The sequence below is a fragment of the Rhododendron vialii genome, chromosome 2a, assembly GCF_030253575.1.
Source record: "Rhododendron vialii isolate Sample 1 chromosome 2a, ASM3025357v1".
NCBI lineage: Eukaryota > Viridiplantae > Streptophyta > Magnoliopsida > Ericales > Ericaceae > Rhododendron > Rhododendron vialii.
Window position 1 is genome coordinate 37790327 of NC_080558.1, and position 14325 is coordinate 37804651.

At 40.5% G+C, this 14325-nt stretch overlaps 1 protein-coding gene across 6 annotated transcripts in view; it reads left to right on the forward strand.

Moving 5' to 3' along the window:
• Positions 1 to 14325, forward strand: part of LOC131316032 (potassium channel KAT3-like) — a 110935-nt gene that overhangs the window by 12999 nt on the left and 83611 nt on the right. For 5 of the 6 annotated variants that reach the window (XR_009196976.1, XM_058345300.1, XM_058345298.1 and 2 more), the window contains exons 2-3: positions 12664 to 12879; positions 13895 to 14056. Coding sequence is in view for 5 of the 6 variants with exons in the window: in XM_058345300.1 (XP_058201283.1) it covers positions 12664 to 12879; positions 13895 to 14056 (378 nt within the window). In the remaining variant the exon portion in view is untranslated. The remainder of the gene's footprint in view (positions 1 to 12663; positions 12880 to 13894; positions 14057 to 14325) is intronic. The other variant, XM_058345302.1, reaches the window with a different exon arrangement.

Below are 14325 nucleotides of genomic sequence, written 5' to 3' on the forward strand. Positions count from 1 at the left end.
GGAGTCGGAAGACTCCCAATCAAATCGATTTTTGCCCGATCCACTTCTATGCCTTTTGAAGAAACAATATGGCCGAGTACAATGCCTTCGGTCACCATAAAGTGACATTTCTCCCAATTCAGCACTAGGTTCTTTTCCTCGCACCGGGCTAATACTAACCCCAAGTTGGTAAGACAAGCCTCAAAGGAGTCACCAAAAACTGAGAAGTCGTCCATGAATACTTCCATAATTTTCTCCACCATGTCACTGAATAAACCCATAATACACCGCGAGAAGGTACCGGGGGCGTTGCAAAGCCCGAACGGCATACGACGATACGCAAAGGTCCCGAATGGGCACGTGAAAGTAGTTTTCTCTTGATCTTCCAAGGCCACCTCAATCTGATTATAACCGGAGTACCCGTCCAAAAAGCAGTAGAACTTGTGCCCGGCCACTCTCTCCAAAATTTGATCGATGAAGGGAAGGGGAAAATGGTCCTTTTGGGTACTGGCGTTCAGCTTCCGATAATCAATGCACACCCTCCAGCCAGTCTGAACACGCATTGGAATAAGCTCATCCTTGTCGTTTTTCACCACAGTCACCCCAGACTTCTTTGGCACCACTTGTATCGGGCTCACCCACTTGGAATCCGCTATCGGGTAAATAATGCCAACATCCAACAATTTAAGAACTTCTGCTCGCACCACATCCTTCATAGTCGGGTTTAATCGTCGTTGAGGCTGGCGAGAGGGCTTAACATCCTCCTCCATGTAAATGTGATGAGAGCACAGAGATCCATCTATTCCTTTGATATCGGCTATGGACCATCCAATAGCCTTTGAATGTGTCCTCAACTTAGAGAGTAATTGAAATTCCTGAAGTTCGGTGAGAGCGGAGGAGATCACCACCAGGTATGTTTGGCCTTCGCCAAGATAGGCGTACTTGAGAGTATCCGGTAGTGGTTTCAACTCAAGCACTGGGGGTTCCATGCTAGACGGAACGGCTCGCTTCTCAATAAAAGGCAACTCCTCAAATTTTGGGACCCACGGGGTTATACCACACATCTCCTCCACATCTAACAAAGAGCACAAGTACGCAACCTCAGGGGCTTCAAGAAAATCGGCCTCGGCAGAAGTCAGTGCGAGTTTCAACTGATCTTTGCAAATAAACGTAGTGACGTGGTATTGAACAAGTGAATCGACCATGCTTACTCCGCACACATCCTCGTCATCGCCCAACTGGCTAACGATATGGAACATGTTGACTTGCATCTTCATGTTGCCAAAACTCATGTTAAGGCGGCCATCCCGGCAATGAATGACGGCGTCAGATGTTGCCAAAAATGGCCGGCCAAGAATGATTGGAACGGACCATTGAGCTGCCGGTACCGAGCACGTATCAAGAACCACGAAGTCGACTGGGTACACGAACTGGTCAACTTGAACAAGAACATCTTCGACCACCCCTTTGGGAACTCGGATACTCCGATCTGCCAGTTGTAAAGTCACCCGAGTTGGCTTCATCTCTCCCAAACCAAGTTGTTCATAGACCGAGAACGGTAGGAGGTTTACACTTGCCCCCAAATCGAGAAGAGCCTTTTCACAAACTTTACCCCCGATGGTGATGGATATCGTAGGACAGCCCGGATCATTATACTTGGGCGGAAGGGTTGACTGGAAGAGTGAGCTCACTTGTTCAGTCAAGAACACCTTCTTCTACACTTGGAGTTGCCGTTTGTGAGTGCACAACTCTTTCAAAAATTTGGCGTATGATGGAATCTGTTTAATAGCGTCAAGCAAAGGAAGGTTAACCGTCACTTTCTTAAGAACTTCATAAATATCACTGTTCCAATTCGGCTTGGCAGGCGACTTAAGTCGGTTAGGATATGGAACGGGAACGGTGAAAGCGGGCGAACCTCGACTTCTTTGGCTTTTCCCTTTTCTTCTTCTGTAAGAACCGGTTTGGGAGATTCCCCATTTGGCACTGTGAGCTTCAATAGTGCCGGAAAAGGTAACAAGATTTGCGCAACCGGCGGCTCCACTTGAGCATTATCAACCGTCTTCCCACTTCTCAACGATATTATGGCCTTTGCTTGCTCGGGGAAAGTCACCGAAGAGCCTTGTGCAAAATGTTGGCCTTGAGGGTTTGGTTGAGGTCGGGTAGGTAGTTTTCCTTTCTCTTGTTGCAAAACACCGATAGCCGTTGTTAATTTACCCACTTGATTCCTTATGTCGTTCATCGCTTGGGTAGTTTGCTCATTAGTGGTCGTTTGCATTTGACAGAATGCATTCAGAGTATCCTCCAGAGAATGTCGTGGAGGTGGGGCTGGTTGCTGCTGAAATTGATTTTGCCCTTGGAATTGGCTCGGTGGTATGAATCCTGGCGGGCCTTGAGATTGTGCCGGAGGAAAACGTGGCTGACCCTGAAACTGAGATTGGCGCCATGTTTGATTCTGAGAAGGAGGAGGACCTTGAGAAGTTGACGAGCCGGCCTCATTCTGGTTACTCCAACGGAAAGTCGGATTAGATCTCAACCCCGGATTATAAGTGTTGGAATATGGATCCCAACGTTGATTCAGTGCACATACTTCTTCAGGGAGTTGATTATAGTGTTGTCGAAGGGTGGGGATGGTATGACAGTTGTCGGTCGAATGACCCGTAGTCTCGCAAATGACATAAACTTCTTCCACTTGGCGAACCTCTTTCACCTCTTTCACTTCTGTCGCTTCTTTCGCTTCTTTTGCTTGGACCGAATCTAGCTTCATTCTGTCCAACTTTAACGATAGCTCATCCAACCGCGTCTCAAGACCGTTCTGCTCATTCACTGAAAACTTACCGGAGCCTCCCGATCCTTGATTTCTCATAGCTTGGTCACCCGGATCAATGTATTGCCAAGTTTGAGCTCTTTCGGCCAAAGCATCTAAGAATTCCCAAGCGGCGTCGGGGTCCTTTCCCATAAAGTCACCGCTCCCCATAGTATCCAAAAGCTGCTTAGACTCCCGATCACAAACCAAATAGAAATAGTTGATCACAAGATACATGGAAAAATTGTGGTGTGGGACAGCTGCAAGCAAATCCTTGTAACGCTCCCAATACTTGTAGAAAACCTCCCCATCTTTTTGCTTGAAATTCTGAATTTGATCCATGAGGAGCTTGGTTCGGCTGACCGGGAAGAACTTGGTGGTGAACACATCTTGTAGTTCCCCCCATGTGAGCAAGGAGCGGGGCTTCAAAGAATGGAACCACTGCTTAGCCTTGTCCTTGAGCGAAAAGGGAAATAGCTTCAGGCGAGCTTGATCTAGCTGACCCAGCCCGGTCACAAAGGTGCTAACGATAGTTTCGAATTCCCGAATGTGGGCATAAGGATCTTCCAATTCACGCCCCCGAAACTCTGGGATAACCCAATGGTACTCTGGCTTGAAAGCAAACGCATTGGCGGCAGTGCACGTGGGAATGGTTATGGGGGAGACATGTGGACCTCTTTCTGGCGTTAAATACTCGTGCAAAGTGCGAGCTGCTGGTTGATCTGCCATTGGGCTTAATGGAGGTGATAGCTCGCGAGATGCAGATCGATGTAGCCGATTCGATAAAGGGCTACGATAGATATTGAGCATACAACCTGCATAGTCCAATAAAGCAGACTAGAGGGGCTATGCCGCCGCCTCGTTCACAAACAGTTTTGTGGGGTTATGCCACCACCACAGCTATATAAGCAATAATAAATAGAAAGTAAAAAGACAATTGATGCTCGACTAGCTTCGTTAAACCTCAAGTCGAATGGGTGGCTCAGTTAGAGGTACAATGCTTCGCCTTCAAACCTCGCCTTCAAATATAAGGTTGAAAACCCCAAGCGTAGGGCTAGATCGTCGGTAGCATAATATCCGGAAGTCCGGGATTGTACCCACAGAGAATTCGAATATAGCTTACTTGGATTGTAGGTTTTGTATGGTGGATTGTGGCGTTTAAGACGGCTAACTTAGTTTTGCTTCTAACGGTGGAAAATTACCAAGGCAAAAGACTGGAAAACGCTCGATTAACTTAAAGGAGGCAAGTCTAGGGATCGTCTAACCCTTGACAAAGGATGTTACCGGTTCTCAATATAACTCAGGCGAGAGCCACGACCGCGTGCTCACGCCCGGAGAATTTAGCTTTAATGACTACGTTTATCAAAAGATGTGATTAACCGGAATTAAATCAACCTATTTTTTGCTAATGTATCTAACACGTAGGGGGCCACGAGCCCTGAATATGTCGCTTGCCAAGACCGCTTGACTAAACTTCATACCAAGGAGTTAACACGCCTCGCTTAGACCAAAAAGGCTAGGTTAATCCGATTCCAAAAACCAAGATTTAAAGCCCGAAGGTTTGAGAACCAAATAACCACCTAAGTACTCGGGAAAGATTACCCCGAGACTTGGCCTATCAACTACTCACACATAGCTAAAGCATGAAAGAAAGCATAAAAACAAGACATGACTTTTAACCGATAAAAACGAAAACAAACTTGATATTATAAAAGATCTAGTCCGTAGGGACAACTTTAATAAACGAGAAATTAACAAACGAGAATTACTTACTTGAGTTCTTAAGGAAATAACTTGAAAAGCTTAAAAGACCATTAATGGAGGAAAAATAAAAGCTATTAAAGACCTAGATACAAAAGGGAGAGAGGAGACCCCTATTTATACACAATGGGTTTCTCTCTCCTCAAATATCTAAAAACATACTATAAAAGGCAAGTATTCCATAAATGGAAAGCCCAAAAATTAGCAAAATATCTGGCCGAAGGCTCTCCGTATCGATACAGAATAAGCAAAGTATCGCTACCACATCGTTAAGCTGAAAAGGCCAATCTCCCGTAACAATTCCTTATCGATACAGATTATGGCCGTATCGATACGGGAAGCTCTGCTTGGAAAGGTAACAAACGCGTATCGATACGCCTTAAATCCGTATCGATACGGAATGCTTATCTCTGGTTCTTCAAGCCAGCCTCCCAATCTTGACACCCGCCGACCGTTGGCTTGCCCGATGCTCCTCGCCTTCGTTCTTTGGTCACTTTGGCACAAGTTCCACCGAGCGATGATTCTTGAATTAACTTGGGGGTTGACTTTGCACTCAAAATACGCCTTTTAAGAGCGTTTTGCCTGAAACACTCAACAAACTACCTTACGAGCAATATTGACTAAAAACGACAATAATAGCTAAAAGCACTTCTAACTAACGGACTTAAGCACCACGATCAAGCAATCTTAGGTGCGTATCAATTTCCGTGTCACGTTTTCCTGCATAGACTCCACGGTAGGATTTTTCACAAAAATAAGCATAAATCATTCATTGAAACTACACTAGCAAGATCATTCAACTCAATATTACTAAGCATGCTCGAAAAGATCAAAATATGAATACTTCAAATCAAGCGTTAAAATCTTATGTTTCGAAAATCGTTCTATCTTACTTTTTGAGAAATTCTAAGCAACATATGTTTATTCGGAGTTACCAATCGATTGTTCTAACGTGCTTATACCTCCATTAGTGAAAATAAGTTCGTCAACTATCATGCATTTCAAACGATATAAAACGAAAGATAACCTTATATATTCTAAAGAAAACGATCAAGAAAGTTGTACTTTGAACTTACGGACATTCTACTTTTCAATATATGATTCTATACTATACATAGAGTTAGTAGACTAGGGATTCTACCTTTCTCCTTGGCGGTAGTGGCAACTACGGAGGGGGAATGGTACGTCAGACGGAGTAATTTCTTACGGTATGCTTCCGAAAGCTTCGAAAGAGAAAGGTTTCTCTCGAAACTTGATCTTGACTAAAACTACTAGACTTTATGGATCGAAAAGGTGTTTTAGGATGAGTTTCTTAAAGAACTTAAGAAGAACTTCAAGAACAAGGAAGAACTAAGCAAGAACAAGTAAGAACACAAGACTTTCTTAGAGAGAGAAGTTGCTAGGTGAAGGTGTGAGTTGAATGGCAAACATGGGGTGCTATTTATAGCCAAAACTTGGCCTCCTCCTCTCCCTCCATAGCCGGCCATATCTCTCTCTCTCTCTCCCATGAATTTTGCCCCATTGTCTTGTCATTTCAAGCCTTTCAATCAAGTCATAGCCTTCCATGACTTGTCATTTCTATTTTAGGCCATATCCTAGGTCATAATGAAGGATTGTAGTCAAGTCTTGTCCTAGGAAGAGTTACCTTGTAAAAAAGAACAATATAAAAGCCTAGGATTATACTTAAAGTAGTCTAGTCATGGGTTGTCAAGTAGCAAATAGGCTTAAGGCTAATAGGTAGCTTGTAAAAGAGAATAAAACACAATCACACACTCCACCTCCTTCTCCCATTCGGTCTCTCTCTCCCTCCTTGGTACATATATATATATATATATATATATATATATATATATATATATATATATATATATATATATATATATATATATATATATAAGAGTATATATGCGTGTGTCTAGGAAAGTAAGTCCAAGATTATTAGGTTTAAGGCTAGAACATAGGTATGCATGCATGGCAAAGCTAGCTTTGCTTCCTTTGGAAGCAAAATGATGAGATTTTTTGCATGACTTGTCTTGTCATGCTTATTGGCAAGTCAAAGGTCTATTAACCAGGGGATAAAAATTCCCCTAACAATTATGGACCAAGGGGTAAAGGAATATTGGTAATAATTAGGGTTTGAAATGACTTGTCATGGGGTATAATGATTACCCCTAAAAGTCTAAGGGTTCAATTAGGGTTCGGGGGGTTCAAAAGGCTCCAAGACGGTCAAAAAGGTCCAATTAGGGTTCGGAAAGTGTAACTAGGAGAAATGGTAGTTTGGTTTGTCCAACTAGTCGGTTGGAAGCTAACTCTACTAGCCACGTAGGACTTTTAGTCAAGAAAATATTTTTAAGGGCTTAAATCTAATTATGACGGATTATTAGGAATTAAAAGGGAATTTTAAAAGCAACTCCACGTAATAAAAATAAAAATCAAATATTTAACGAAATTTTTATTTACCAAAAATCAGGGTCGTTACACAAACTAACAACTACATCTACAAAACTAGTAACAATTAAAGTTTGCTAGACCACTTTGTTAAAATAACACACCAAAAACATCCCAAATACTAATCCATGAATTAAATTAATGTCGGGCGACCGAATCTCTCCAATTTTTGCTTTGGTTCATTTTTTTTGCTTTTATATCCACTGGAGGAGTTTCCGCACTTCATTTTCCTTCCTTCCTTCCGGAGAGAGTCGTTTGTGGGCTAACCCAATTCTTATTAGTGGAACCTCGTTTGAATTTGAAATACTAAAAGAGAGAAATCGTCTTAAATTGGAAAACCAAAACTGATATTCTTCAATCCATCATTAATTCCATCCGAGAGAATCAATCTTCACCCTTGGAAATAAGCAACACTCAATTTTGTCCAAAAAGAGAGCCATAATGGACTCCCCACTACCAAAACTCATTAGGAGAGAATCTGGGCTCTAGAATTGAACGAAGGATTATAACACAATTCAATCACAACCCTTCAACCTACAACGAAGGACAATTGTGAGACAGATATTTTGCAAAATTGTTGTGTAATGTAATATAGATTTTTTGTTGTCTTTATATGTGGAATATCTCAAACCGTTTTTTCAACATCTCTCTTAAAATTAATTGGTGTTAGAAAAGACTTCAATTAAATTTTTTATGACATTTAACATCGCACTCGCAAGTCTTCTGACTAGAGTAAATATCATTTTGCAACCCTTATAACTCTACCTCGCAAATAATAGATGCAAATTACCATATAAAAGTCTATGCTTAAAAGTTATTTCTCAATAACTTTTTTTTCATGTCCAAAACTCAGAGAATCAAACATTTATTAACGAGCCACTATAAATTTGTTTTTTAAAAAGGAACGAACCTTATACTTCTGCAAAGTATTGGGGTACTCCTGGAGTACCATGTGGTACTTTTCGCAAATAAAAAATTACCACAATACTACAAGTGTCACTCTTTGTCTCCTAACCACCAAAGAAAAGTGAATAATCGATAATGTCTCTACCGCATGATTTTTGTCGCTACGTAAATGATTGAAAGTACAATCATATTGATTTTTTCTCAGCGAGAGGAATCGAAAAACTAAAAAATTATGATTTTTACTCAAATATTTTTGCAAATATTCAAGATAAAGCCAAACGCAAGACAAACAAATATGAAAAAAATTTAAATAAGAACAAAATGAAAAAAAAATAATCCAAAAAGCCCATAAATCCCTTAGCAAAACTCAACCTTAAAAGAGTGGTTCATGGCCGCTGCAATTCTCGACGGTAGTGATTACTACGAGGTACGCGTATTTATTTGTCTCAATAATTTGGTTGAGAGACCTGTGGTGCCGTGAGGTGGGAGTCGATTATTCTCCAGAGTTTTTCTCACCAGCACTGTCACGTGGTGTTTCGAAATTCTCCCGTATCAAGCATTGGTGTGAAATTCACACATTTTATAGATGACGGTTATCCTATACCCAACAAATCTAAATCGGTTTTACTGGCTTAAACCATTTTGCGAAACGATATCTGTAACTAGGCCTTTGAGTCTTTTTTTTCTTTTTCTTTTTTTCTAGATTTCTAGTTTTTTGTTCATCTTTTCTGAATGTTTTTTAGATTAACGTTTTATTTTTTGGATTAGTCATCCATTTTGACAAGAGGAGTTTTTTTTTTTTTGCCAGTTGCTAGGAGAGATCATTACATCATGTATGAAGTACAAAGTACAAATCATGAGACACTACATCTATTATGTGAGAATCCACGAGTTAACCAAGCTCAATAACTGAACCAACATGATAAATAAGCCCATCAAAGATATTACAATCACTATAAGCCCAACTCAATTACAAGCGTCATTAAAAAGAGAAATAACCTCAACAAATACAAAGAAAAGAACACCCACATGCAAGTGGAAAAATTTAAACTCCTGACCACCTAGTGAGATGCAAGAGTCTTGGCCAACTGAGTTAGCCCTAGTTAGTTAATGAGAGGAGTTTAAAATTTAAACTCCTGACCACCTAGTGAGATGCAAGAGTCTTGGCCAACTGAGTTAGCCCTAGTTAGTTAATGAGAGGAGTTTAAAAAGTAAAAAATTATGACCAAAAACAAAAAAAAAATACAAAAGAAGAAAAAAATAACAAACAATTTGTATTTTTTGTTTTTGTTTATATTGTCGTCTTATATGAATTATAACTTCGGTCTACTTTTCTTCTTCCTTTCGTCTAGATGAATAATTAATTTCAAAATTTGGCAAAAAAACTAAATAAAAAATTATAAAAAATAAAAAATATCAGACCAAAGATTTAGGGGAACTTCAAACGAGAACCCTAAGAGCATTTGTTAACAAACTTTGATGTGATAAGTGATTGTTCATTATTCGTTAAGTAGTAAGTACGCAAGGCACTTCTAGGGACAGAGTACAGTATTTGAATTATTTCCGGATCAGGTGAAAACGAGAGGTGCTACAGTTCTCGATCAAAAGGGTTTCCGATTGGGATCCCGACACCTTGCCGGGCACATTAGGGTCATCGGACGGCCGATCCGAGCCGTCCAAAAATTTAAAAAAAAAAAAAAAAACGAGTGGGCCTATATATATATATATACACACACACACACAAAACACATGGGGTGTTTGGATCAAGCATCTACATACATCGGATGCCGTTGATTCACGCGTGGGCCCACTTGGTTTTTTTAGACTTTTTGGATGGCTCAGATCGGCCGTCCGGTGGCCCGAATGTGCCCGGTGGGGCATCGGGATCCCAATCGGGATCTTGGGTCAGGAACCGTATCATTAACGAGGTGGAAACACCATGGTTTCTGCCACCCATTGTGGTATAATAATCTAAACCGCTCATCTTGTAGGGGCCAAAATAATATTATCTATGCAAAAAATTAAGTTGATCGGACATCAATAGCGCGCTATATCAATAATTAAATTTTGATTTATTAATAGACGGTTATTGATAGTTTAACTTAAAAACTAGTGACGGAATCAGGACGTCCCTTTGACGGTCATTGATAGTTTAACTTAAAAACTAGTGATAGAATCAAGACGTCCCTTTCATAAACGAAAATTCAATTTTTGATATAACTATTGATGTCCGATCAAGCTGATTTTTTGTGTGAATATATTACTTTGCGGGTCCTGCAAGATGAACGGTTAAAATTACTACAATGAATGCTCAGTAGGGCCTACAATAGATAGTGGCAGAAACCCCATAATTTCCACCTCATCCGAACAGAACTTATAATCTAATAAAAATTACTCCAAGAGGTTGGCTTGTGGTCAAGGCATGATTAGTCAAGTTCATGTAAAGGCACAAAGCCTAATAGAAAATGACAACTAGTCTTTGAAAACCGGAAATCCTAAAGCACCGACCAAGTGTGCACCAATCGTGATGTTGGCCCACTCCTAGTTCCTCACGAATGATATGAGCCGTTTAATAGTTTTTTTTAAAAAAAAAACCCGAGTGGATCCTGTAATTTGATTGAAAAATGGAAGATTAGATGGATCATCTACATAAATCGGATTGAGTTGATTTTTCTCGAACCCACTCAGGGTTTATTTTAAAATAATTGAACGACTCGAATCATTCGTGAGGGACCTGAAGTGAGCCCCGCGTGACGATCGGTGTACCATTGGTCGGTGTCCGTAGTAAGGTTGCTTGAAAACTCATCTAATGGAAATGGTTTTTGGCACAGTTAACCAAATTTGTGTTACAGCCACAATTTTTCACTTGAAGAAACTTGTATGTCATAAAATCGCATGAGACGTCATCACATGTATTCCTGAATTACACAGTTTGAGATTGAAAATGAATGAAATCTTTTTCTGCCAAAAGATTTCATCCGAACCCACCAACCGCATTTTGTTTTCTTAGGCTGCGTTGTTATGAACTTATAATTTAAATTTGAGAATTTTGTCCTTATTTGAATTTTTTTCACATTTGTTAGTTTTGCGTCAAATTTTTGTAGGTTATTGATTCATCTCGAAGAGAGGAATCTGAAAAATAAATTTTTTTTTTTGCTTTTACCAAAGTATTTTGAGAAATAACCACTTTTTATGCCAAAAATGACTCTTTTTTTCATAAGAACGCAGCCTAATCGAAACATCAATTTCAGTCAAATTCCCTCTTTTCAAATTGTTCAAACGCACTAGAAAAATCCTCTCTCAAAAAACCCTTAATCCAGTTGCCATTTGGAGGGGGAGGTCGCCGCCTCCACCCTCGCTTGCCTTTCCTCTCTCTCTTCGTTGTGTTTTTCTCCATGACCACTAGGTTTTTGGCAGCCGTCTGGTAGGACGTCGAGGGTTCCTCAGGCCGGGGCAGAAGGTGGCTCCTCTGGTCCATTCCTCTTCCATCGTCTCCAGATCTATTGTTCCCAGTCCGGTGACGAGCTTAATAAGGTGTGCGGTTGGTGTAAGGGGGTTTTTCCGTTTTTTCTTCTGCTTTTTCCGTTTTCTTTCTACCAGCGAGTTTCTCCTGTCTGGTTCTATACCAGTTTGGGTGTTCCAGATTTGGTGGGTGATGGTGGTGGGCAAATAACCCGGCGCCTATTGAGGAATGTCCAGTGTTGGTGGTCTTTGTTTCTTTAGATGTCTGTTTTGGAGCTGGTGGGTTTTGGTGGGGCTATTGGGATTGGTGGTGGTCCGGTGGTGTTTGTTTGGGCTACGTAGCAGTTTCAACTGGAAGAAGACTGGTCTTCGGTCGCCGTGGTCCGGTGGTATTCGATTCTTATCTTGTTCAGGCCAGTGACCCTTGTGGTTTTGCCCATGAGACCTGTTAGATTTTAGTTGATTTGTTGTTGTTTGCCTTCTGATTTTAGCGATGCTTATTTGTTTAGGGTTTGAGCTGTGTATCTCTTTAGATCCTCTGTTATCTAGATCGAGATTGGTTCTTATGTACCCGCGTTATCGCGGGACCTACTTCGCCAGTATGTGTCTGAGATCGACGTTTAGGTTGCTTTGGTTTTTTCTTGTATTTCTTTTGGAATTTGTTTGCCCGATGGGCTTGTGTTGAATGAATGACTCTTTTCAAAAAAAAAAAAAAATGTTCAAATGCATGGGAATTCTGGTAGTCTATGCGCGGTTAACTCATCCCACACTAAACTAAGAAGCCCAGCGTTGATTGCCCAAGCCAAACTACATAGGACTGTACGTGCTGAGTTTGCTCCTCACCTACAGGAGTTATGGATCGATAAGCCTCTTCCTGTGGCCAGGCATGAGGACAGTCCTTGAATCCCGAATTGCGTAACTCAAATATGCTTATAAGTCCTAAAGTGTAGTACAATTTAATGGATAAATAACATTTCTGAGAAAGAAAAAACAATGAAAACGTTGTTAAGAATGAGCGAAATTACAAGCATAACGGAGACATTCAAACCCGAACAACAAAATATCCCACGTAGGTATGCAGACTCTGCCGCAAGGGAGAAATTCTAGCTAGGATTCCAATTGAAACCAAGACGAATGCTCGAAATTCTCATCCTGTGGCTCAATCATAGACATTTTTCTTGGCTCAAACTTTGCATTGGCTAGTATGCTCGGATTGAGCAATGCATGTATCTAGCACTAAATTTGTAACCTCACAAATATGTGTGTATTGAAATTGTATATGGACACGAATACGTTTTATGCAGGTGGTGGCAAACATTTCTGGTGGTGCTGGTGGTATACTCGGCATGGTCATCTCCATTCGAGCTAGCCTTCAAGAAGGTGGCGACTGGGTCACTATTGCCGGTTGATTTAGCTGTGGATGCCTTCTTTGCGATCGACATTGTTCTGACCTTCTTCGTTGCTTACTTGGACAAATCAACCTATCTCCTTGTAGATAACCATGAGAAAATAGCAATGCGGTATCTTCTTACTTCTTTATTTGCTCTTTCAGTCCTCTGATCCTCTCGCTCTGTGTGTGTTTGAGAGAGAGAGAGAGAGAGAGAGAGAGAGAGAGTTAAGTCTAGCAGTTCTTATAACCTTCATGAGCAGGATACCAAACTATTAGGAACAGAACAAGGTGTGTGAGAGCATCTCCAATGATCGTCGTTTTAGCTTAGTAAAAGTACAAAAAAAGTACAAATTTTCATCTACTCATTTTTTATGCGTACTCAAAACACTACTAGGTATTTTGCCTAGTTAAATTACACAAAAAAGTAAATAAATATATGCAGTGCAGCGAGATAATTGATGATGTGGCACATTCTAATTGGTTAACAAAATTTACGTAGCCTTCAATGACCAACTATATGTAGCTAGTCAAAATGCAAATAGGTAACATGCCTAGGCCATTTGGCTAACCTGTTGGAAATGCGAAAATTGTGCTCTTCAAGCCAAAATAGCACACAGACCTCATTTTCCTTGCCTGTTGTAGTTGCTCTAAGGTGATTCAAACTATGGTATGATACGGATTATATCTAGAATATAAGTCTCGTCCTTTTTTGTGCACTCTCTATTTTTATGTTACATCGTTGATCTACGTATATTTCACTCTCACGTCACTTAGAGAGGCCAATTCCATTAACTTGAACACGGGCCAAATCATTGGAAGGTCAAGGATCCTTTGCCCCCCAAAATGCAGTGCCAACCATAGCAATGGTGGAATCTCAAACTAAACTTACTGTGGTTTTGAGTGTATTTTCACAGGGAACATGCATTTCTAGTGGAAAAGAATCACGCGCCACTGAGACTGAACACTTGCCATCGCGCTAGGTCACGGCCTCTAAGTGTATGTTAACAAACCTATAGGACAAAAGGACGCCCGACGACAAAATGATTCCTTATATTTTTTTCCACTATAGGACCTCTGAAGTCTCTATTGTCATCATATCAATCATGCTTTATCTATTCTGAAAAAACTTTTGATTCCTTGTCCAGGTATGTAACAAACCTATGGTTCCCAATGGACATAGCCTCAACTCTGCCATTCCAGGCCATATACCTGCTCTTCACCGGAAAAATGCACAAAGGCGAAGCGTTTGGCTTCCTCAACTTGCTCAGGCTATGGCGACTCCGACGTGTTAGTGAACTCTTCACAAGGTACACTTTCTTTTTTATTATCTAAATTAGCATGTCTATACATTGAGCTCCAAAAATTGAAAAACATCTGTATACCTTCTCCCTTGAGTTTAGAATTCAAAAAACCCATATACCTGCAGTTAATACCGTCCGATGTCATGTGCATTCTTGTATCTTGACAATTATGCAGCAGAACCAGACTAAAAATGGAATACCAGTAACGCTAGTTGATTTAGTTGTGAATTCCAGAATTGAAAGATAACTAAAATAATCAAGTTTCGAAGTCTACA